The sequence below is a fragment of the Chrysemys picta genome, chromosome 12 (genome assembly GCF_011386835.1).
Source record: "Chrysemys picta bellii isolate R12L10 chromosome 12, ASM1138683v2, whole genome shotgun sequence".
NCBI classification, from domain to species: Eukaryota; Metazoa; Chordata; order Testudines; family Emydidae; genus Chrysemys; species Chrysemys picta.
The window spans coordinates 18,457,876-18,479,494 of record NC_088802.1 but is presented as its reverse complement, the minus strand read 5'-3'; the positions used below and the strand labels follow the sequence as shown (position 1 = coordinate 18,479,494).

Sequence of the window (21,619 nt, the reverse complement as noted above, 5' to 3'; positions counted from 1 at the left end):
GCCTCTCTGCAGCCCCAATACCTTTTGTAGGCCTTCACCAAGGCCTGCGGCCTGGGGGTTCACCAGGCTGGAGCTCCCCAGCTCCCTTTGCCCTTCCCCAGCACTGCTCCACTTCAGGTACCTCACTCTCAGACAGCTACCCCTTCCCACTCCAGGGCTAGAGTGAGACTCCTTCAGCTTCTGGCCCACAGCCCTCTTAGCGGCCAGTTGGGCCCCAATTAAGCTGGCCACAGCTGTGGCTGCTTCCTCAATTAGCCTCAATTTCACAGCCCCAGCCCTCTCCAGGGCTGCTTTTAACCCTTGTTTTCCAGGAGTGGGCAGTTGCCCCACTACACCCTGCTTTCCCCTGATGTCTGCTGGAGCCAAATTTTCAGGCCTGGGTCCATCAAGTGCCCCGACACTGTGGTGACAGGGGGCCACCCACGTACCTAGGTGGAGAGGGGCTTGGAAGTGCCTGTGTGTGCAGCTATATCATCACAGCTGTTAGTGGGGATCAAAAGTGAGAACTTCAGACCCCGAATCACCCACCCATTCCCCTTGCATTAAAGCAGTAAGGCTTTATCCCCGACAGCAGGGGGAAGTAACAGGTATTAGAATTATTTCTATCCTTTCTTGCTTTCCCATGAAACAAGGCCCATCAATTTACAACACAGCTTGAGAGGAAAATATGAAGCTCCGTTCCCCTCTTATGTTAATATAAATCAGGAACACAGCAGAACCTCGGAGTTACAAACGCCTCAATGGAGGTTGTTCGTCACTCTGAAACGTTCGTAACTGAACAAAACGTTATGGTGGTTCTTTCAAAAGTTAACAACTGAACATTGACTTAATGCAGCTTTGAAACTACTGTGCAAAAGAAAAATGCTGCTTTCCCTTTATTTTTTTAGTAGTTAACGTTTAACACAATACTGTCCTGTATTTGTACCATACTGTGTCTGCTGCTGCCTGATTGCGCGCTTCCTGTTCCCAATGAGGTGTGTGAATGACTGGTCAGTTCGTAACTATGGTGTTCATAACCCTGAGGTTCTACAGTAACTCCACTGGTGTCATGGGGGATCAGTCTCTGCTCTCACTTTTACCCATACCCATTTAGCAGAGCTGGAAACTAATCCGCATATGGTCATCTTCTCGGTTGGTGCAAGTCAGCAGAGCACCATGGAAGACTCCCCCTTTTTGGTAAAGCCTTTTACACCTTCACCAAGTTAAATAAAACTTAACAATGCTGTTCAGTAAGTGGAATTTCTTTCCCACTAAACATGCTGATATGTGATGTTAGCTTTTAATGGAGGGTGGAAACCCTCAAAACGTAGAAACATTACATAGAAGGAAAAGTTCTAAAAACATTGGATCTGGAAATGTTTTGTTTCGCTGGACATGAAATGATTTGTTTCACGACGTTGACATGTCAAAATATCAGTCCGAAGCCCAATGTTCTGTTTAATTTTTTTTTTCACGAAATCAGAACATTTCAGCAAAACTGACCTGTTGCCATAAAATATTTTGGCCTTGAAACCAGGTATTTTAACTGGACAAATGTTCGGGCAAAATATTTCAACCAGCTCCTATGTGATAACAACAAAAAACAAAATGAAATGAGAATAATTATGCCAAAGGGAAGAGAAAGAAGCCCTTACAGGCAAGAAAGGAAGACTCACAAAAGAGCCCATGATGTCCACTATCAATCCACAAGCATCCAGGAGCCCCAAACTCTTCCTGCTTTAGCTGTGTCTCTTTGACCTCTTCATCATGCACCCAAACCTTCAAGGGGAAGGGCACGGGGAAATAAAGCTCTTACATTAACCAAATAGTTACAGTGACACTGAATTACCCTAACATATGAATTCTCGTTTATGAGTGCTCTCTGTTTTCCAGTGCTGGATAAATCACTGCTGGGGCCGTTTTCAATCCCCCCCCCCCCCCCCAGCCTATGGAAAATCCTCCCAGCAGCTGTGATGCTGCATCATGATCTCCTCTGTGAGTTCTTAATTTCTGTCTACACAGTGTTTGCACTGCTTTAACAATATTGGTTTGAAACTGGTATAGTTAAAGCAGTACACCTCCCCTTAGTATGGATGCTGTTATACCAGTATAAAGATGCCTATACTAGCATAGATTAGTCCTGTAAATTTAGGGAATAAGCTATGTTGATATAAGCACCTTTATCCTGATATAACTAAGTGTTGTACCGAGTTTACTATAAGAGAATGACAAAGGAAAGAGAGAGAAGGCAGGTGAGGTAATATCTTTTAACAGACCAAGTTCTGTTGGTGAGAGAGACAAGCTTTCAAGCTTACCAGGCGGGAGCCCAGCCCTGCAGAAGAGCTCTGTGTGGATCAAGAGCTTCTCTCTCTCTCGCCAACAGAACTTGGTCCAATCAAAGGTATTAACTCACCCACCTCCTCTCTCTGAAATCCCCAACGCGGCCACAACAACATAAAGGAAACCGAGACAGATGCACAAAGAGAAACAAAGTCAGACAGTGAAAGAGACAAACAAGGACAGGCAGAGAGAGAGAGAGAGAGAGAGAGAGAGACACGGGTGGATTGGATGTTTTTGTGGTGTACATTTAAATACAAGGAGACCAACCCAGCAATGCAGTTGCTCCACATCACAACCTTCATCTTCAGAGACTTCTTCAGCCTGCAATGAGCTTACCGAGAAAAACAAGCCTCCATAACAGCCCTAGCTGGGAATGTGACATTTCCTCAAGGCTCCGTGAAATCCAGAGATAGAGATAGATGTCCTTGGCACCAGGCTAGCTAAGTGATCAAAGGGACCGTGCTTAAGGCTCTGTGTGCTTTTCTTGAGCTGGGTATTAGTAGTCTGCAGGTGGAGGTTGGGTTCACATCCTGCTCTTAACACATTTCTTCCAGGCCCTTGGACTGGGTGTTTAAAATGAATTAACTAATGGTGAAGTCACGGCAGGCAAAGAATTCCTCCCTTTGTTATCCTGCAGGGCTCACTTTGTTTCTTAAAGCTGGGATGCCTCCCTGCCCCTCCACAGCCTCTTCTCCAGCACATCACAATCATCAAGTAGTCCTCATGCCTCCCAGAAATTCATTTCCCATACTGCCCTGCAATGCAAACTACACTTCCCATAACGCTCTGCCATGCATACTGCTTTCCCCATAATGCTCCACTACAAACACTACATTTCTGATCAGGCCCAGGCCCAGAGACTACAGCTCCCACAATGCCTTGCGATGCAAAACGCTGTTTCACGGCAAGGGAGACTACACTTCCCATAGTTCTCCGCCACACAGACTGCCCTTTGGAGTTTGCTCTGCAACAAAGAGTGCGTGTCTTTATGCCTTGCAGTGGAGACTGCATTTCCCACAGTGCATCTGTGATGGAAACACAAAAGGCAAGTGGGATGCAGGTTCTGCTACCCCCGGTGCATCAGAGAAGCATCTCTGGTTGGCTGGGGCTGCTCCCCAATTACCCCTGGGTGCTTGGGCACAGGGCCCTCTCGGTATGAATCCAGGTAAGTGCTGGGAAGGGGATTGATGGTAGTGCAATGGACAGACAGCTCAGGGAAGGTAGCCAAGGAACCTCGATGTAGGTCAATACAGCAGTTGAGCATTTTGCAGCCTGACCCCTAAGAAGCTGCTTAGAGAGCAAGGTGCCCTGTTTGGGGCTGGACTGCAGGACCCCTGTCTTTGCCAGCTGAAATCATTCAAGAACCAGTCAGCCCCCCAAAATCATGAGACTGCTTTCAACTAATGAGGCTTTAAATAATAAACACATTATTATTCGTTATTATTAATAATAATTTTATTTTTTTATTATTATTACTACTAATTATTATTTTATTATAGTTTATTATTTGCCTTCTGGGTTTTGAGACTCAGTTTTCAAGCTTTTCTCTTTAACCTTGAGGCTAGAAATGTACTTTTTTGAAAAGAAAAAAAATTAAAGCTGAGATTCTTCCATAATCATCTGACTCTGGGCACTGGGGCTTTGAGGAAAACACTAAACATCATGAGGCTGGAGATAAAAATCAGACGTTGGCATCACGGCAACGGTCACCCAGCTCCTTAGCTGAGCCAAGATTTTGCAAAGTGACTTAATGATTTTCAGTGTCCATCTTAACGGGGCCGGAATTTCAAAAAGTGCTGAGAACTTATCCTCTGAAAAATCAGGGCTTCTTTATGGTGTGTCAGGTTAATCATCCAAAATTCAGCAGCTGCTTTGGAAAATCTTGGCCCGGTAGCTCCATTGACGTTAGTGGGGCAGTGCCAATGTGCACCAGCTAAGGAGCTGGTTCTACAGGCTTCTAGTACAAATCCAGAAGTGGGAATGGGAAGGAGCAGAAGAGCCTAGAAAGTAGACCTTCCCCCACAGCTCACGCTTCTCAGCTGGCATTGTGAGAGCTCCTCTCCTGTTTCAACTTTAGCTATCGGTTCTCTACAGCCGCCCATCACCGTAGTGTCTGATCATCTTCCACTTAAAATTCTGTGCAGGAGCAAAGTCCCTAGTGGACTCCTTAGACTCTCTGGCACCTTCTGAGGGTCAGAACTATGCTTGTGGATAGGAGTGAAACTCATTTTAGGACATAAGAACGGCCATACTGGGACAGACCAAAGGTCCATCTACCTCAGTATCCTGCCTTCCGACAATGGCCAGTGCCAGGTGCCCCAGAGGGAATGAACAGAACAGGTAATCATCAAGTGATCCATCCCTGTCCCCCATTCCCAGCTTCTGGCAAACAGAGGCTAGGGAAACCATCCCTGCCCATCCTGGCTAATAGCCATTTGATGGACCTATCCCCCATGAATTTACCTACTTCTTTTTTTAACCCTGTTATAATCTTGGCCTTCACAACATCCTCTGGCAAAGAGTTCCACAAGTTGATTGTGTGTTGTGTGAAGAAATACTTCCTTTTATTTCAAACCACTTTGTAGCATCCTGAGGACCACACCACTAAACCTGGCTAGAGAACAGAATTTTGGTTCTGTGAAATTTTGAGTGTTCAGGAAACGTTTTGGCCAAAATTGGGACAAAAAGCCAAAACCGTTAAAATTGTCATGAAACTGAAGTCCTGCAATATTTTACTTCAGAAACATTGAAATGTTTCCGCAGTGAGAATGGTGTCTCCTAAATATGCTCCTCTGCTCCAGGGCAGGCTGCCTTGGAACAAGGACCCTCGAAACCTGCCTGATTTCGCTTGAAAGTTTCAATAGAATCGGGACATTCCTACAGAGAACATTTCAATTCTGTCAAAATATTTCCTGGTGAGAAAACGGTTCCATTGGAAAATTTTCTGCCAGCTCTAGCCGGCGACCCAGTACTTTGGGTATAATGATGATGAACCCCTAAATGTACCTTATATTGGGCATCTCTGTGGTAGGACTAGTTTGCTGGCATTGTTCTTAGAGGTGACCAGATAGCAAGTGTGAAAAATCAGGACAAGGTGAGGGGGTAATAGGCGCCTATATAAGACACAGTACCGAATATCGGGACTGTCCCTATAAAATTGGGACAGGTGGTCACCCTAATTGTTTTCCTTTTCCTGGAACCTTTCTGCTATTGATTTACTTAGTAATAGCGAGGTTAATTAATCATTGGAGCAATTTGCCAACAATCACGGTGGATTATCTGTCTCTGGCAATTTTTAAATCAAGATTGGATGCTTTTCTAAAAGATACGCTCTAGTACAAACAGAAATTATTCTGGGGAAGTTCCCTGGCCTGGGTTCTCTGGCCAGGAGGTCAGACTAGATGATCACAATGGTTTCTTATAGCCTTAGACTCTGCATTATTTGTATTACATAAGATCTAAAGGCAGCAGCTGAGATCTGGGTGCACTACAAACACACAGTGAGACTCAGTCCCTGCCCCAAAGACCTTATAGTCTAAATAGACATGATAGGAAGGGGAGGGGGGAAGGACTATTATTCCCATTTCACAGATGGGAACTGAGGCTGGCATTTTCAAAGGTTACCTAAGGGAGTTATTAAAATGAATCAAGAAGTTGTTCCTGAAATACAATGAAAGTTGGATGTCTATTTCACATAGGCGCCTTTAAACATCCCAGCCTAAGTGAACTGTCCAAGGTCATACAGGGAAGTCTGTAGCAGAGCTGGGGAATGAAACCAGGTGTCCTGCGGCCCTGCCCCTTTCCTTAACCTCAAGACCATCAGCCTTCCTCGCACTGTGACCTTGTGTTGTCATTTACACGCGTGTAAAGTGTGTGAAATAAGCAACCCTTTCCAAAAAGATTTCAAGGTCAGAAGGATCATTCTGATTCTCTAGCCCAGTGGTTCCCAATCTTTTTGGGCTCAGGAGCCATTTGTCAATGTTTGTGGCCTGTCGCGACCCAGTAAATAGGCTGGGGGTGGAGGCTTGGGGGTGGGTTCAGTTGGATCCTGCACCCTAGGGGGGTTCGGTCCTGCTCGGCGCTCGCCCCACAGTGGCAGCTCCTGCAACTCCCATGCTGTGGGGCTGGTTGGGCTTGGCTCTCCACTCCGGGCACTGTGACTTCTGGGTTAGCAGCGCTGCCCCTGACTGGACCCAATCTGTGTGAGTGGAGCTGTGCCCTGGCTCATGGGGTTGCAGGGGAACTCACTCAGGTTTGGCCTACCCAGGCTCCCGTTGCCATGACAGCTGGGCCAAACCTGAGTGGCACTGAGAGGTTGCAGTGCCTGGAGCGGGGAGGCAAGCCCAGCAAGCCCCGTGGGACAGGAGCCGCAGGAGCTGCCATGCGACCCTTTGAAACATTCTGGAGCCTCGGCACCAACTTCTAGTTTTCCCTGGGGGTGCTCCACCCCCCTTTGCCCTGAGGCCCTGCCCCCATTCCACCCCTTTCCCCGAAGGCCCCGCACTCGCCTCTTCCTGCCCCTCTCTGCCCCCCTCCCAAGGCCCCACCCCCACTCCACCCCCTCCGCCAAGGCCCCGCCCTCACTCCACCTCTTCCTGCCCTTGCTCTGCCCCCTCCCCTGAGGCCCTGCCCTTCTTCCGCCTCTTCCTGCCCCAGCTGCACCCCATTCCCGAGTCCTCACCTGCCCATCGCTGGCTGCTCTCCGCCCTCCTGCAAGCCTCCAAACAGCTGTTTTGCGGCTGCACCAGCACCCACTTTTTTTTTTCCGCAGGTGCTCCAGAGCACCCACAGCGTCGGTGCCTATGTTCTGGAGACCCAATTTTGGGTCCCAACCCACGGGTGGAGAAATGCAGATCTAGTCTGACCACCTGAATAGCACAGGCCGTTTAATTCCACTCCATGATTCCTGTAAGGGGTCCAATAGCTTGAGGCTATGCCGAGATCCGGGCATTTTTAGGGATTCGGCGTCTGCTTCTGCACCTTATCGAGTTTCCCCAACCCCCGGTGCTGAGGTTTCCTTTCTTCCCAGCCCAGAGAACGACTCGCCTTCAGATTCTCTCTTTTTATCCCAGCAGCTGACGGGCTCGAGCATGAGAACGAAGAGACGAATCCCTGGCAGGGAGGTCCGGAGCATGCGGAACCACGCGGGGCGTTCTCGGGAAGATCCGAAGGGATTGCTTCTCAGGGGGGGAAAACCGGGGAGAGTCGGCGCAGGTCCGGGAGGCAGCACCCAGCAAAGCAAGAGGATAAACGTGCCTGCCATCGGCGAGCTCTCAAGGGACCCCAAGACAGCAACGCGGTCGCCGCCGAGAAACCCTATAAATGCAGCGTGTGCGGCAGGAGCTTCTCTCAGAGCTCCAACCTCCTGACTCACCAGAGGCTGCACACGGGCGAGAGACCCTATAAATGCACCAGCTGTGGGAAAAGCTTCAACACTAGCTCAGCCCTCATCGTGCACCGCCGGACCCACACCGGGGAGAAATCCTACCGCTGCCCCGACTGCGGGCGGAGCTTCAGCGAGGGCTCGGTGCTGATCAAGCACTGGCGGACCCACACGGGTGAGAAGCCCTACAAGTGCTCCCACTGCGGGAAAGGCTTCAGCCAGAGCTCCAACCTGCACGCCCACCAGCGGGTCCACACCGGGGAGCGGCCCTACCACTGCGCCGACTGCGGGAAACACTTCAGCACCAGCTCCAACCTCAGCGCCCACCAGCGGGTCCACACCGGGGAGCGACCCTACAAATGCCCCGAGTGCGGGCGGAGCTTCAGCCAGCAATCCAACCTGATCTCCCACCAGAGGACCCACCTTGAGGAGAAATCCCACCTATGCTCTGACTGCGGAGAAGGCTTCAGCACCAACGCCCAGCTCCTGACCCATCGGAGGAGCCACGCGGGCGACAGGCCTTATAAATGTCCTGACTGCGAGAAAAGCTTCCCCAGCCGCTCCGCCCTGATCACCCATCAGAGGACCCACACGGGAGAGAAACCCTACGAATGTCCCGATTGCCAGCGGGGCTTCACCCGGCGCTCGGACCTCAATAAGCACCGCCGGGTCCACACCGGGGAGAGACCCTTTAGGTGTGCCAGCTGTGGGAAAAGCTTCAGCCAGAGCTCCCACCTCATTACCCATAAGAGACTCCATGAGGAGGCAAAGCCCTATAAAAGTTGCGTGAGCACCACGCCGACAGTCCTCCAGGAACGCGATTCCGGTAAAGATACCCAGAGCCGGAGAAGCGTCGGCCAGAGCTCGGCAGAGACCAGCGATGGGGAATCCCACCTAGCGGGGAAGCCCCATCAATGCCCCGACTGCGGGGAAAGGTTCGACGCCAGCTCCGAGCTCAATGTGCATCGGCGAACGCACCCACAGGAGAAATCTCGTCCACGTGCTAACGCCGTGCAAAGGTTGAGTGGCTCCAATCACAATGCACGAGAGGGAGCTGACCCAGAGGAGGAAGCTGATCTGGGGAAAAGATTGAAGGCGAGCCCAGCACCCCCCAATACACATCCCAAAACCCCGCTGGAGGAAGAGTTCTCTCCGTGCATTAGCACTGAGCAAAGCCCCCAACCCACCAGCTCCAACGTCAGTGCACGTCAGAGATCCCACTCAGAGGGGGAATCCTTTCCATGCACTGTTACGGAGCAGAGCCCAGTGCCGGCTGCCCACCAGGCAGAGCCAAGGGGCCGCAAGGCGCGCTCTGATCCGAGCTCGGCTCCTCCGCACCGTCCAGCGGCAAAGCCCTTCAGGTGCTCCGAATGCGGGAAGAGCTTCAGCCAGAGCTCCAACCTGATCAAACACCAGCGGACCCACACGGGGGAGCGCCCCTACACCTGCGCCGTCTGCAAGCGGAATTTCAACACCAGCTCGACGTTGATTGTACACCGCCGGACCCACACCGGGGAAAAATCCTATCGGTGCCCCGACTGCGGGCGCAGCTTCCGGGACAGCTCCGTGCTGATCAAACACCAGAGGATCCACACGGGAGAGAAACCCTACAAATGCTCCCACTGCGGGAAGGGCTTTGCCCAGAGCTCCAATCTTCACGCCCACCAGAGGACACACACCGGGGAGCGGCCCTACCACTGCCCCGACTGCGGGCGGGGCTTCAGCCAGCGCTCCAACCTCATCACCCACCAGAGGACCCACACGGAGGAGAAATCCTACCTCTGTCCCAACTGCGGGGTTGGCTTCGGTTCCCGCCCGGCCCTGGCAGCCCATCAGAGGGCCCACGCGGAGGGCAGGCCCCACCAATGCTCCGACTGCCAGAGGAGCTTCGCCCGGCGCTCGGACCTCGTTAAGCACTGGCGGACCCACACAGGAGAGAGACCCTACCTGTGCCCCCAGTGCGGGAGAAGCTTCAGCCAGAGCTCCCACCTGGTGGTCCATCAACGATCGCATCTGCCGGAGAAGCCTTACAAATGCACCGACTGTGGGAAAAGCTTCAGCACCAGTTCTCACCTCCTTGCCCACCAAGGGACCCACACGGCATAGCCACCTGGCACTGGTGTGGTCCTAGAAATGTCAGGCTGGACTGGGCTTCGAGAGGACATCCAGTCCAGCCCAACCAGCGGAGGCAGGACCAAATACACCTAGCCCATCCCTGACAGGTGTTTGTCCAACCTGCTCTTAAAAACCTCCAGTTGGTGAGAGTCCCTCAATCTCCGTAGGTCGCCTGTTCCAGAGCCGAACTCCCCTTAAGTGTTAGAAAGTTTTTCCACGTATCTGGTCTAAATCTTCCTTGCTCCAGATCAAGCCAATTACTTCCACTGGGACAAATAATACTGTTGCCTTCCTATAAATCACTTTTCACCTGCAGAGTTCAAAGCACTTCCCAATTTCTAATCTATATATCCTAACAGCACCCCTGAGATGTAGGGAAGCGCTGTTTTCCTCCGTTTTACAGATGGGGGACTGAGCTGCAGAGAAGCTAGGTGGCTAACTCGAGGTCAGACAGGAAACCCGTGGCCCAGCAGGGAGGTGATACTGACTTGCCCATGTCCTAAGCCAGAGCCTTTACCATTGGACCATCCTTGCCCTCAGGTAGCTGAAATCATAGGCGCCGACTTTCTAATGTGCCAGGGGATGCTCGCCCCTGCTCCACACCAGGCCCCGCCCCCACTCCACTCCTTACCTCAAGGCCCCACCCCCACCGTACCTGTTCCAGCCCCCTCCCCTGAGCGCATCTTGCCCTCGCTCCTCCCCGTCCCCCCAGTGCCTCCTGCGTGCCGGGGAACAGCTGATCCACGGCGGGCTGGAGGTGCCGGGAGGGAGGGGGAGGTGCTGATAGGGGGAGCACCCATCACTTTTTTCCTGTGGGTGCTCCAGCCCTAGAACACCCACAGAGTTGGTGCCTATGGCTCAAAGAGGGGAGGAATGGGGCACTGGGGGGAGATCTGGATTCTCCCTGTGTGACCTTGAGCAAGGTACTTAGGGACCATCCACACTGTCATTGTAATTCCCAGTTTGGGTAGATGTACACACCCTCGCTTTGATCAAGCTAGTGTGCTCAAAATAACAGCCATGCTGCCGCAGCATGAGCTAGCAGCTGGAGTACAATCCCATCCGAGACCCTAGCTACGTACTCAGGTGGCTAGCCAGTCCTGTCCCCCTCCCCCCATCCCATGGCAGCTACACTAGGAGTGGCGGAAGGTTCCTAAAGGGGGGGGCATTGGCGCTTGAACCGTGGCCCCACCCTCATGCCGCCCCTTCCCCTGAGACTCCGTCCCACCTCACCTCTTCCCTCCATGACCCCGCCCCCTGCTCACTCCTCTCTGCCCTCTTCCCCCCCCCCCCCGTCATTCACCCTTATGGCCAGTAAAAAGTGATGGGGCCATGGCCCCCTGGTTCCCCTGCATTCCGGTGCCCCTGAGCTACCCCACTGTTTTTAGCATGTTGGCTCCATCAAAGGGAGCACATGTACATCTACCCACGCTGGAAATTGTAGCTCCAGCTTTAATAGAAACGCGTCCTTAAGGCTACATTTTTCAAAGTGCCTAAAGATTGAAGTCAATGGGAGTTAAGTCCCTTATGCAGGTGTGGTGCCTTTGAACATCCCGTTGAATGCCTCCCTGCATCTTTACAGGTTTCTGAGGGGTAGCCGTGTTAGTCTGTATCAGCAAAAAGAACGAGGAGTCCTTGTGGCACCTTAGAGACTAACAAATTTATTTGGGCATAAGCTTTCGCGGGCTAGAACCCACTTCACCAGTGCCACAAGGACTCCTCATTGTTTTTCCTGCATCTTTAGGCACTGAAACACCTTTGAAAATCTAGCTCCTTGTGCCTCAGTTCCCAATCTGTACAATGGGGATAGGAGCACCCATCCTACACAGTGCATTAAAGATTGCGAGGTCTTTGGATACTAGGCGAAGGGGGGCCTGATAAGTACCCTTAGAATACATTATTGTGCCATGAATGTAGAGACCTTTGTCATGCTTGAAATTGTGTTGACAGCTAGTCACTGGTTGGCATTTTCTGAGCAGAAAATATTTCGTTAATGGTGGGACCTGGGGTGCCTGGGGCAGCCCTCACTGAAAATGCCAAGATCAGGGCAGGCTGCAAAAGGAGAACAGATTGTCCCAAAACTGGTGATTAACAATGAAGTTAGACTCCCCAACCAGTCACAAACTCTGCTTCTGATCCCCCACATTGGTTGTTGAGAAAAAGAACTCACACAGCCCCCTTCATTGCATTCCAGGTCTCTGGCTCCCAATCAGCACCTAGATCCAGTACAGTGAGAAGTTATTTGAAACTCTGCTCACTATAGAAAATGTTCTTCTGACCCCAAAGGGTCAGTCACATTGCCAGGTCAATATTAGTTTGGATCTTATCCAAAATACCAGGCTGCCAGCCAATCCTTTAGCGTCTAAAACTAAAGGTTTATTATAAGGAAAAAGAAAGAACAAGAGGAGAGTTGTTAAATGGTAAAGCAATCAGATACATACAGAGACTTCAAAGTCCGTATACCAGATTCTTAGCAGTATTGGTGAGTTTGCTGGCTTGAGAGTCCCTCTGGAACACATCCACAGCTTGGATGGGTCATTCAGTCCTTTGTTCAGAGCTTCAGTTTGTAGAAAAGTTACTCCAGAGGTAAGGAGCAGGAATGAAGACAAAATGGAGATGATGCAGCTTCCCTTTATATTCTTTTGCCATGTGACTTGTACTTCCTGTGTCCCAAACACAAGCTTCACAGCACATGCCATGGAAAAGCCATAGAGGTCCCTTCCATAGGCATGCTTCTACATGTCTTGCTGACTCATACAGTGTAGTCCCTGGTTTCTTTCAATGGGTTCATTGTACAGCTGATGACCCTGGATAGCCATCGAACAGGCTAGGCAGTGCTGATACCAATCAGTCTGGGGGTGTCAGCCAGAAACACAGCACAAGTTGGAAATAAAGATATACTTACACATCTATAACTCACAATGCAAAGGTGATACAAACATCTAAAGAAGATTATCATACTTGGCAAAGTATAACATTTTTGCAGATACCTCACACGGCATATCTGGTCAGATTCCTTGCAATTTTATAATATTGGTATCAAGACTATCATATAAAGTGTCCCCCATATTCCATACAGTGTCACAAATGGAAAATCTTGTTTCATCAAAACAAATAAAATAGCGTTCCTCTGGGAAACTGGGCATTTCCCCCTGGGAAATCCCCAAGCGGGGGAAAGCTAGTGGGAATCTACTTTCCAACTTGAATTCCAGCTGGAAAAAGTTGGGAAACAGTCAGAAAATGTGAGAAAATAGGATTCTCTTACTCTCCCTCTCTTTTTCTAATAGTCCCATGGGAAAACTGGAATTTCCCACTGGGAAAACTTCCCATAGGACATATGCCCCTGAAAATTCCTCTGAGAACTCAATACAGGGGTAGTTGTGTGGAATTCTATGGCCTATATAAAGCAGGAGATCAAACTAGATGATCAAATGGCCCCTTCTAGCCTTAAAATCTAGTAAACAAATTCCCTTTTTCCAACCAGGTCTAATAACTTCATCGCTAGCTAGGTCTGGCTAATGGATGTGGCCCTTTAGCCCAAGCAGAAGGTGCTTATGCTTTTGGATAGAGGTCAGGGGGTTCAGTCCTCACAGATGGTCAAATTCCCTACAAAGTGTTAAAAATTCCAATCTCCGTGTCCGCATGTACCATTGCTGCTCAGAAAACCTGCCGGAACCGAACTTGAGACTTCTGGAGCTAAAAGCATGAATTGGTACAGCCTGATTGAAAGGAGAAAAGGAGGCTGCATTTGATAGTCAAGTTTTGTTTATAAAAGTTTTAATAAACAATTAATAGCTGTTAGAAGCATGTTACAGACGTGATTAGTATGTGCTATAGGTGCATCAGTTGAAGGTTATAAGCATGTCCGTAGGAGTCAGTATCGATGGTTATAAGCAATCTATTGATCTGTCGACCTGTCTAAATGGGGAGGAGGAGGTCGCATACTTCTTTGCTTCTGTAGGCTGAATTTATTGCACATACCAGAGACCTCTTGCATCCCTCCAGTCCACCCTCCTTTCCCCTCTATTTCAGCGACTCCCTGTAACTTTCCCCCTCTTTCCTGGTTAGTTTTCGTTCTGTCCGGGAGATGAGTCATTCGGGGTAGCAACATTTTAAACTCTGTTGGGAGGAGGAGCAGGGATGTTGTTATGCTGGAAGGTGTTAGGGGGTGCAATCAACCTGTTGTTTGATCTACAGACATTTACAGAGGTGCTTGAAGCTGTGGCTAGGTGAATCAGATGGAAGGGGTTCCCCGTGCCCTCTACTTTTCCCCTTCTTGTTTTCTGATTTTGTTGCCCCAGAATCAATCGGATTGTGACCACTGACATCTAGAACGTTCCCATATATGTTGGAATTGATCAGATGCGGTGTTCCAACATTACCACATTACGAAAGATAAACGGAGAAATGTAGTGGAGTGTCAGGCTTTTGAACTCCCAGCCAACAATTGAGTGACCATTTCTTGAAATGCTCTGTTAATCCTTTATTAACCTGTAATAAATGTCACCGTAATAAAAAGTGTGAGCCGGCAATCTCCATTTCCTCCAAGGCTATAGTGGACTCAAAACTTCTGTATCCTGCCTAGCCAATAGAGGTGGACAGAGAGCCACTCTTTGTGAGTGAGTGAGGGGTACAATTGCGTGAGAGCCAGTCTCAATTTCTAAGAATATTTCTTACTGTAACCCTTCTGCCAAGTGGAGTCAGCAGCAACCACGACTGGGTTCTATACCTGGGGGTTCCTTTCCATCGATCCAACACACAACCGGCTCGAGCTCCCACCCCCAATAACCTGGGACAATTGCACACCACCCCTGGCCACCTCCAAGAAGCAACACTTCCCTTCTCGCAAGCACAGAGTCTGAGCGTAGAAAAGACATTTTTCATAAAAGGAGGGAAGTCACCTGGCATTAATTAGGGAAAACGCCGCAATCAGGATTCATAAACATAAAACCGTGGGCAAAACACCCACCCCAGAGCACGTTGAGCAGTGTCCTTTTGCCTCAAGTTCTTAAGTGCATCAACCAAAAGTTCATTTAATGTGCCGCTCCCATCTCCTTCCACCACACCCCACTCACGGTTGTTGTCCTTAGTCAGTGACGATCCAAAGTTCAGAGGTCATCTTCAGGAGCTCACCTGCCAACAGGGGTCGGGGGGCACCTTGCTTTGAAATCTGATCTTTTGTGTGCTTACTCTATACTATACAGATTTCATGGAGGAGACCAGTGTTTCTCAAACTGGTCCTGATTCAAAAGGGAGTTGCAGGGGGGTCACAAGGTTATTTTAAGGGGATCACAGTATTGCCACCCTTACTTATGCGCTGCCTTCAGAGCTGGGCAGCCAGAGAGCAGTGGCTGTTGACCAGGCACCCAGCTCTGAAGGCAGCACCCTGCCAGCACCAGTGCAGAAGTAAGGGTGGCAATACCATACCATGCCATCCTTATTTCTGTGCTGTTGCTGGTAACAGCTCTACCTTCAGAGCAGGATTCCCAGCCAGCAGCCGCCATTCTCTAGCTGCCCAGCACTGAAGGCAGTGCCCCGCCAGCAGCAGCGCAACCACCCTTACAATAACCTTGCAACCACCCCACAACTCCTTTTTGGGTCAGGACCCCTACAATTATACCACCATGAAATTTCATATTTAAATAGCTGAAATCATGAAATGTACTATTTTTAAAATCCTATGGCCATGAAATTGACCAAAATGGACCACAAATTTGATAGGGCTCTAGTTATCAGTGGTTTCATCTCTGTTGGTATGTAACAAGACTCCCAGTTAAATCTTAATCAGTTTTGTTATTACATAGTGGAAAAACAAAGAAGAGAATGGGACCAGTATTTGCCCTTTCAATTCTAATGGTGTTGGGTTTGGCACCCATGTCCCCTGCCGAGTGAGTGCTGTTTAGTTGAGGGTGAGTCCCTCAATCAGGGTATGCCAAGCATAGTTCTGCTGCCCTTGATTCACACAACAAGGATAACAACCCTTTAGTGCCCCTGCCTCCAGTAACAAAGTGACTTGTGATCCAACACCAGCCAAAAGTGATCATTCAAGCAAAGCAGTCCCATCATGCCAAGCACCTAGGCTGGGTGGGTGTGCCCATGCAAACAAGGTCAGCTCGTGAAATCCTCTTCCCCAGCTCAGCACTAGATGTCAAGAGAGAGCTCATTCAGACCCTGCTCAGGTTACCAATAATTATTCCCAAATGGCTGGATTTTCAAAATTGCTCAGCACCCAACTTCTTCCATTTAGGCACCTAATAGGAAGTATAAAGTTATTCAAAAGTTCCCAGCAGCCAACAAAGAAAGGACTTTTTTGTTGTTGTTGAACTTTCTGTATTGTTTGGTGGAAGGGACTTGACAAATGAAATTCTTGTTTGTCTCCAAGTTTCCTCTGTGGTGTGTAAGATATTCTATTCATTTGGGTTCTTATACTGACCTATCACCATGGTCTCCTGGCCTGAGAATCTCCTCATTTCTCAATCTATGGGAAGCCAAGTGTCCCATGTCATAAAATCATCAGTGTAAGATTTTAGACCACTCCATCGTATCAGAATAAGACACCAGATAAAGGAATTTGGTTTTTTGGTTCATCAATGACTCTGCTTGCCTTGGTTGCCAGCCATTAAAAGGTTGTTGGGTCTTCCATTGTCTCTCCAGCTCCCTAAAAGTGGGGATGCCACCAGCGCCCAAACCATGTCCCTGCCCTCCCATGCCGCCCCTTCCCCAGATGCCTCGCCACCTGCATGCTTCTCTCCACCCCCTCTCTCCAATCGCTCGCCCTTACGGCCCCATAAAAAGTGGGACCCGCCCACTTTTAAAAGTGATGGGACCAGGCCCCTCCCCGCGCTCATTCCAGGGCCCCTGCTGAGCGGTTTTCAAACTTTTTGAGCTGAGACCCCCGCCTTTGAGTTACAGTTTTTGGTTGTGACCCCACCCCCAATCCCTGACAGGCTGGGTGGCCTGCTGAGGTGAGCCGGGGGTGGAGGTGGCGCTCCCTCCCCAGGCTCTGCCGCACGGAGCTGGCCCAAGCCCCGCTGGTCCCTCCCCCGCCCCCATATAGAAGTCAAACTACACCTATGAAAAAAACTAACGTTCTCCAGTGCCTATGTATCCCCTGTCTATGGCCACATGCATACAAGTACCATAGTCACTGAGGAGGGTTGAACCAAGGACCTTCAGCACTGAAAATACAGCCCCTGCTACTGTTGGTAAGTAGCAGGCTAAGTTGCAGAAGGTATTTAGATGCCTAAAGATGCAGCTAGGAGTCTAATGGGCTTTTCCAAAGTGTCCAGGTGCCTAACACCAGTTGGTTTCTAGGGCCTTAAGTATCTTTAAAATCTGGACCTTAGTTGCTAAGGACACGTCTATACAGAGAAATTGACTGGAATCACTAGTCTGGAATCACTTCCTGCCTGGAAGTGTTTTGGGAATAAGAGAACCATTGTGTGTGTCTGGATGTGAGGTTCATTTTTTTGTTTGTTTTCATGTAAAAAACAAAACCAATAAAAAAGCACATAAAGGTAAGTGAGTTACAGCTTGTGTATGATTCTGAATCCAACACACTGCACAGGTTCTCCAACAGAATTATACAGTTTTACAATTCATCAGAGCTGCAAGACCAGCTGATACAAAACCAAACGGTACCACGTAGACCAGGGATCGGCAACCCGCCCTCCCACAGCCCCCATTGGCCAGGGACGGTGAACTGCAGCCAGTGGGAGCTGCGATCGGCCGAACCTGCGGACACTGAAGGTAAACAAACCGGCCTGGCCTGGCCTTTCCCTGGCAGGCTGCGTGCCAAAGGTTGCCAATCCCTGATGTAGACATAACACAGTAGGGTGGGTGTTACAAGCGTAAAATACAAGCCACTCGTAAACAGGAAAACCAGGGAAGGAGGGGAGTAGGGAGGCTATGTGGAATGAAGGTCAGGCATTCTTTCAGTAGCGTAACTGGTTTTTTAATGAAATGTATCCAGAAATCGAGTTCAAATGTCTTCAAATTCATGTAATTGAGCTGGTGATGCTGTCTGCCGGCTGTGAGTGCTGACCTCAGGGCAGACTGTCAAAAACAAGGCAGACACCCCAAGCTGGGGGTGTGTTCTATAATTAGAGTTCACCAAGCCGGTATCAAACGTGAACTCATGGATCGCTATAAGAGTCTACAAGTGAGAAGTTGACCATGGGAATTACCTAGATTTAGGGGGTTGGTATAATTGTGAAGAATTTTGTTGTGTCAATCTTGAGTGAATAAATTCAACCTGGCACATTGCTGATGCCATACACAGGGTGCAGGACTGCCCAGAGGAGGGGGGCAAGTGGGACAATTTGCTCCAGGCCCCAGGCCCCGCAGGGGCCCCCACGCCACAAGAATATGGTATTGCAACTTTTTTTTTATGGAAGGGGCCCCCAAAATTGCTTTGCCCCAGGCCCCCTGAATCCTCTGGGCAGCCCTGACAGGGGGATACAGTTAGTTCTCGTTTACATTAATGCTTCTGATCACAACTGTTAACCGGTGCAGTTTTGTGCTACAGTCACAGGATGGGGCTTCAAAAATGCACCTGTGATCAGCTACAAAGGAAGGAAGAAGGGGGGTGGGATGAAATACAATTGAGGCAACAGTGAAGCTAGGGCTTTCTGAAGGAATCAGCACTAGATAGACAATGACCTGGCGCTGCAAAGACCCACACACGTGATTAACATTATACACTTTGAATAATCCCACTGCTGTCAGTGAAGCTCTCAGTGTGCAAATTGAGCATATGCTTAACTCTTTTCAGGATCTCAGCCAATATTATTAAATTAGCATGCAATCCTGCAGCCACTTACATAGATGTTTAACTTTGCTACCATGAAGGTAGCAAATACTTACCATGTGCATAAGTATTTGCAGGCTTGGGGTCCAAGGTACTAATTGCTACACTGGGTAATCTATATTCTGGATCCAGCCTTTATTCATTATATTTTATGTTATATTATTATACTCATTTGGTATCCTTTTTAAAAAAAAAATAATTTCCACTTTATTAATTTCTTTATTTTTGCTACTTTATTTCATTTAGTTTATTAAGTTGGTTGGCAATTAAAAAAATGGTGGGGAAAAAAATATCAAAGTTTCACCCTTTCACCAGCTTTGAAACTGAACAATTTTTTGCCCTTTTTTTTTCTTGTTTTAAAATAATAATAATAAAAAAAATTACTGAAAAAGCCAGTTTTCATGAAATGAAAACAAAAGCTTTTCGTAACCCTTTCATTAATGTATATGATAATAAAGGTTGAAAAAATAAATGGCAAATGAATAAAAATTGAAAAAAATCAACATTTTTGCATTTTTATCCATTTTTCACAGAAGCCCGCTTTGCAATTAAATAACTCTTTGTTCAAAAATGTTTCTACCCATTCAAAATGTTATCCTTGTATTACTTTATTGTTCCCTGTTATGTATTTGTCACGGAGTCCCCGGGCGATGCTCTGGAACTGCTCCCCACAAAGCCAGTCAGGACTTTGGGGAGCCTCCTTTCTCTGAGCAGACTGGCTTCAGGGCAAGAAGCTCACACGGCTTCACCTCCTGGGTCTCTCCTGGGAGCATTCAGCATATGCCCCTCTGTGCGCTTCCCACAGCGAGTCCTCCCAGGCGGGGTCCTGGAGAAGCCAAAGGGTTCTGCACCCCCACTTTGCAGTCAGACGTGACTCTCAGCCAGCCAGTAAAACAGAAGGTTTATTTAGACGACAGGGATACAGTCCAAGACAGGTCTTACAGGCACAGATGACAGGACCCCATCAGTTAGGTCCATCTTGGGGTCCCCGGGCACCTTCTTGGGAGGTCAGAGCCCCGTCTGCCTCCCACCCAAGTCCCTAGCCAGCTCCTGAAACTCTCCCTTAAGCGACCCCTCCCACAGCCTTTGTTCAGTTTCCCGGGCAAAGGTATCACCTGGCCTCTAACCCCTTCCTGGGTTCTCATGTTACATGCTCAGGTATTCTCCATCGGGCAGTCTCCCATCCCCCAATGCAGACCATCCTAGCCACACTCCCCTGTCAGCATTCAAAGACCACAGTAAGAACAGTCCCAGTTCATCACAGTATTATATTTATATTTTATTTTCCTTTATGACATTGTTTTATCTGCTACGCTATGCATCTATTAAACCCCAGGATCAGCATCTAAATAATCTGATCTAACTGCATCCAATCAGAGAGGCTACAGTTTATTCAGATGTGGTCACACTCCTGTCAAAACAGAATGTCTCACAGCTCCCTAATCTGCTCCTTTTCCCTTTAAAGTCACTGGAAAACCTCTCATGAGCTTCAATGGTGCAAGAGGAAGCCCTCAGTGGGGGCAGATTTCTGTGCTACCAGTAGCTGAATAGCTTTCAATTTCCCTTGTCACCTGAGCTGGGAAAGGCAATGAACTGGGGCTACCTACAGTTCCTGCCTCTCAATAGGGCGGGGTGGTAAAATAGACACAGTGTGACCCTGATACTGGGGGGGGGGGAATTCCCTGCAAGTGACAAGACGCTGAAACTCTCCCCCTGTCCTTACAGGACTAGAACAGAGTGGGGGACGGTGATCTCAGCAAGGGGGGGGAACAGGATAATGATCAGAGGGAATGGGAGGGTGACTGAAGTGACTTCAAAGCAGCTGTTCATTTCTCAGACTTTCCCCATTGCAGTGACACGTTTTTTCTCCGCTGGGGGGTTATTTTCGCCAGATCAAAACGCGGTCCTAATTTTAAATGCACGGATTTGTGTGCCTGGGCTCATCTAGAAATAATTCCTTAGGGAGAGGGGGACAGGAAAAAAAAAACATGCGCCCAACGTGGGGCTCGAACCCACGACCCTGAGATTAAGAGTCTCATGCTCTACCGACTGAGCTAGCCGGGCGGCTGTTGCAAAGTTTCAGATTTAGCATGAGTTATTCAGAAAGCGGTGTGTCGTCTCTATAGCTGTTGATTTCCTGCAAATTGGAGTTTGCCTCTTCTCCCAGCTGACCGCTTGGAAACCACGCCTGGCCACAAGACCCTCTCCAGGATTAACCCTAGACTCTTAATCTAGTTCCTTCCATATTTGCAGTTTGCTGAAGAAGGCATGAAGGTTGCATTCCCGCTGGGATGCAGGACACATTTTAGGCGCTTTATAAAACATCAGGTGCTACACCTGACAGACAGAAGGCAGGATCCACGCGTGTGCATCTGAGCGCCTGAAAATTCACTGCCCAAATGCCTGGCTGTATAGGGAAGGATTTAGTCAAGAACAGGGTGAAGACGCATGGGGCTAACAAAATGCAAACCCATGGAGTGATTTAGGGATAGTTCTGAATAACTTAGTCCAGAAATACCTTGTTCCTGTATGCAACAGTGTTAAACTACACAAGACGGGCCTTAATCCGGAATAAAAATGTCCACACATGCTTAAGCAGGAATAGCTGCTCGTGAATGACATCGTATGTATGATCCCAGTGCAGGGGAAATAATGGTGAAAATACATGGATCCTAGTGTAGGGGAAAGAAAATGGTGAAAACATATGGATCCCCGTGCAGGGGGAGTGACCATGGGGAAAAAAATCTACAGGTTATGTAGACAAAAAAACTCTAATTGATGCGGAGAGAACAGATGGGTCTTGGTGCACGAAAAAGAATTGTTGAACTCACATGGACCCACAGCAGGGGAAATAATGGTGAAAACAGATGGATTCCAGTGCAGGGGAAATAATGGTGAAAATACATGGATCGTAGTGTAGGGGAAATAATGGTGAAAACACGTGGATCCCACTACAGGGGGAGTGATCATGAAAAAAAGAAATCGGTGTCTGG

General features: G+C 48.9%; 1 protein-coding gene and 1 non-coding gene across 3 annotated transcripts; one reads left to right on the top strand and one right to left on the bottom strand.

Annotated features, from left to right (window-relative positions):
* Window positions 1-3,244: 3,244 nt before the first annotated feature.
* LOC122172425 (zinc finger protein 271-like) lies at window positions 3,245-14,365 on the top strand. Of its 2 annotated transcripts, none has more exons than XM_042842882.2 (2): window positions 3,245-3,484; window positions 7,395-14,365. In XM_042842882.2, the coding sequence occupies exons 1-2, from the start codon at window positions 3,475-3,477 to the stop codon at window positions 9,806-9,808; spliced, it is 2,424 nt and encodes an 807-aa protein (XP_042698816.2). In that variant the 5' UTR covers window positions 3,245-3,474; the 3' UTR covers window positions 9,809-14,365. The 2 variants fall into 2 exon arrangements, with proteins under 2 accessions (XP_042698816.2, XP_042698815.2); XM_042842881.2 differs by having other exon boundaries at window positions 7,392-14,365.
* A 6,252-nt stretch (window positions 14,366-20,617) lies between these two features.
* On the bottom strand, window positions 20,618-20,690 carry TRNAK-CUU (transfer RNA lysine (anticodon CUU)). The gene has a single exon. It is a non-coding gene; the product is annotated as a tRNA-Lys (tRNA).
* Between the last annotated feature and the right edge of the window lie 929 nt (window positions 20,691-21,619).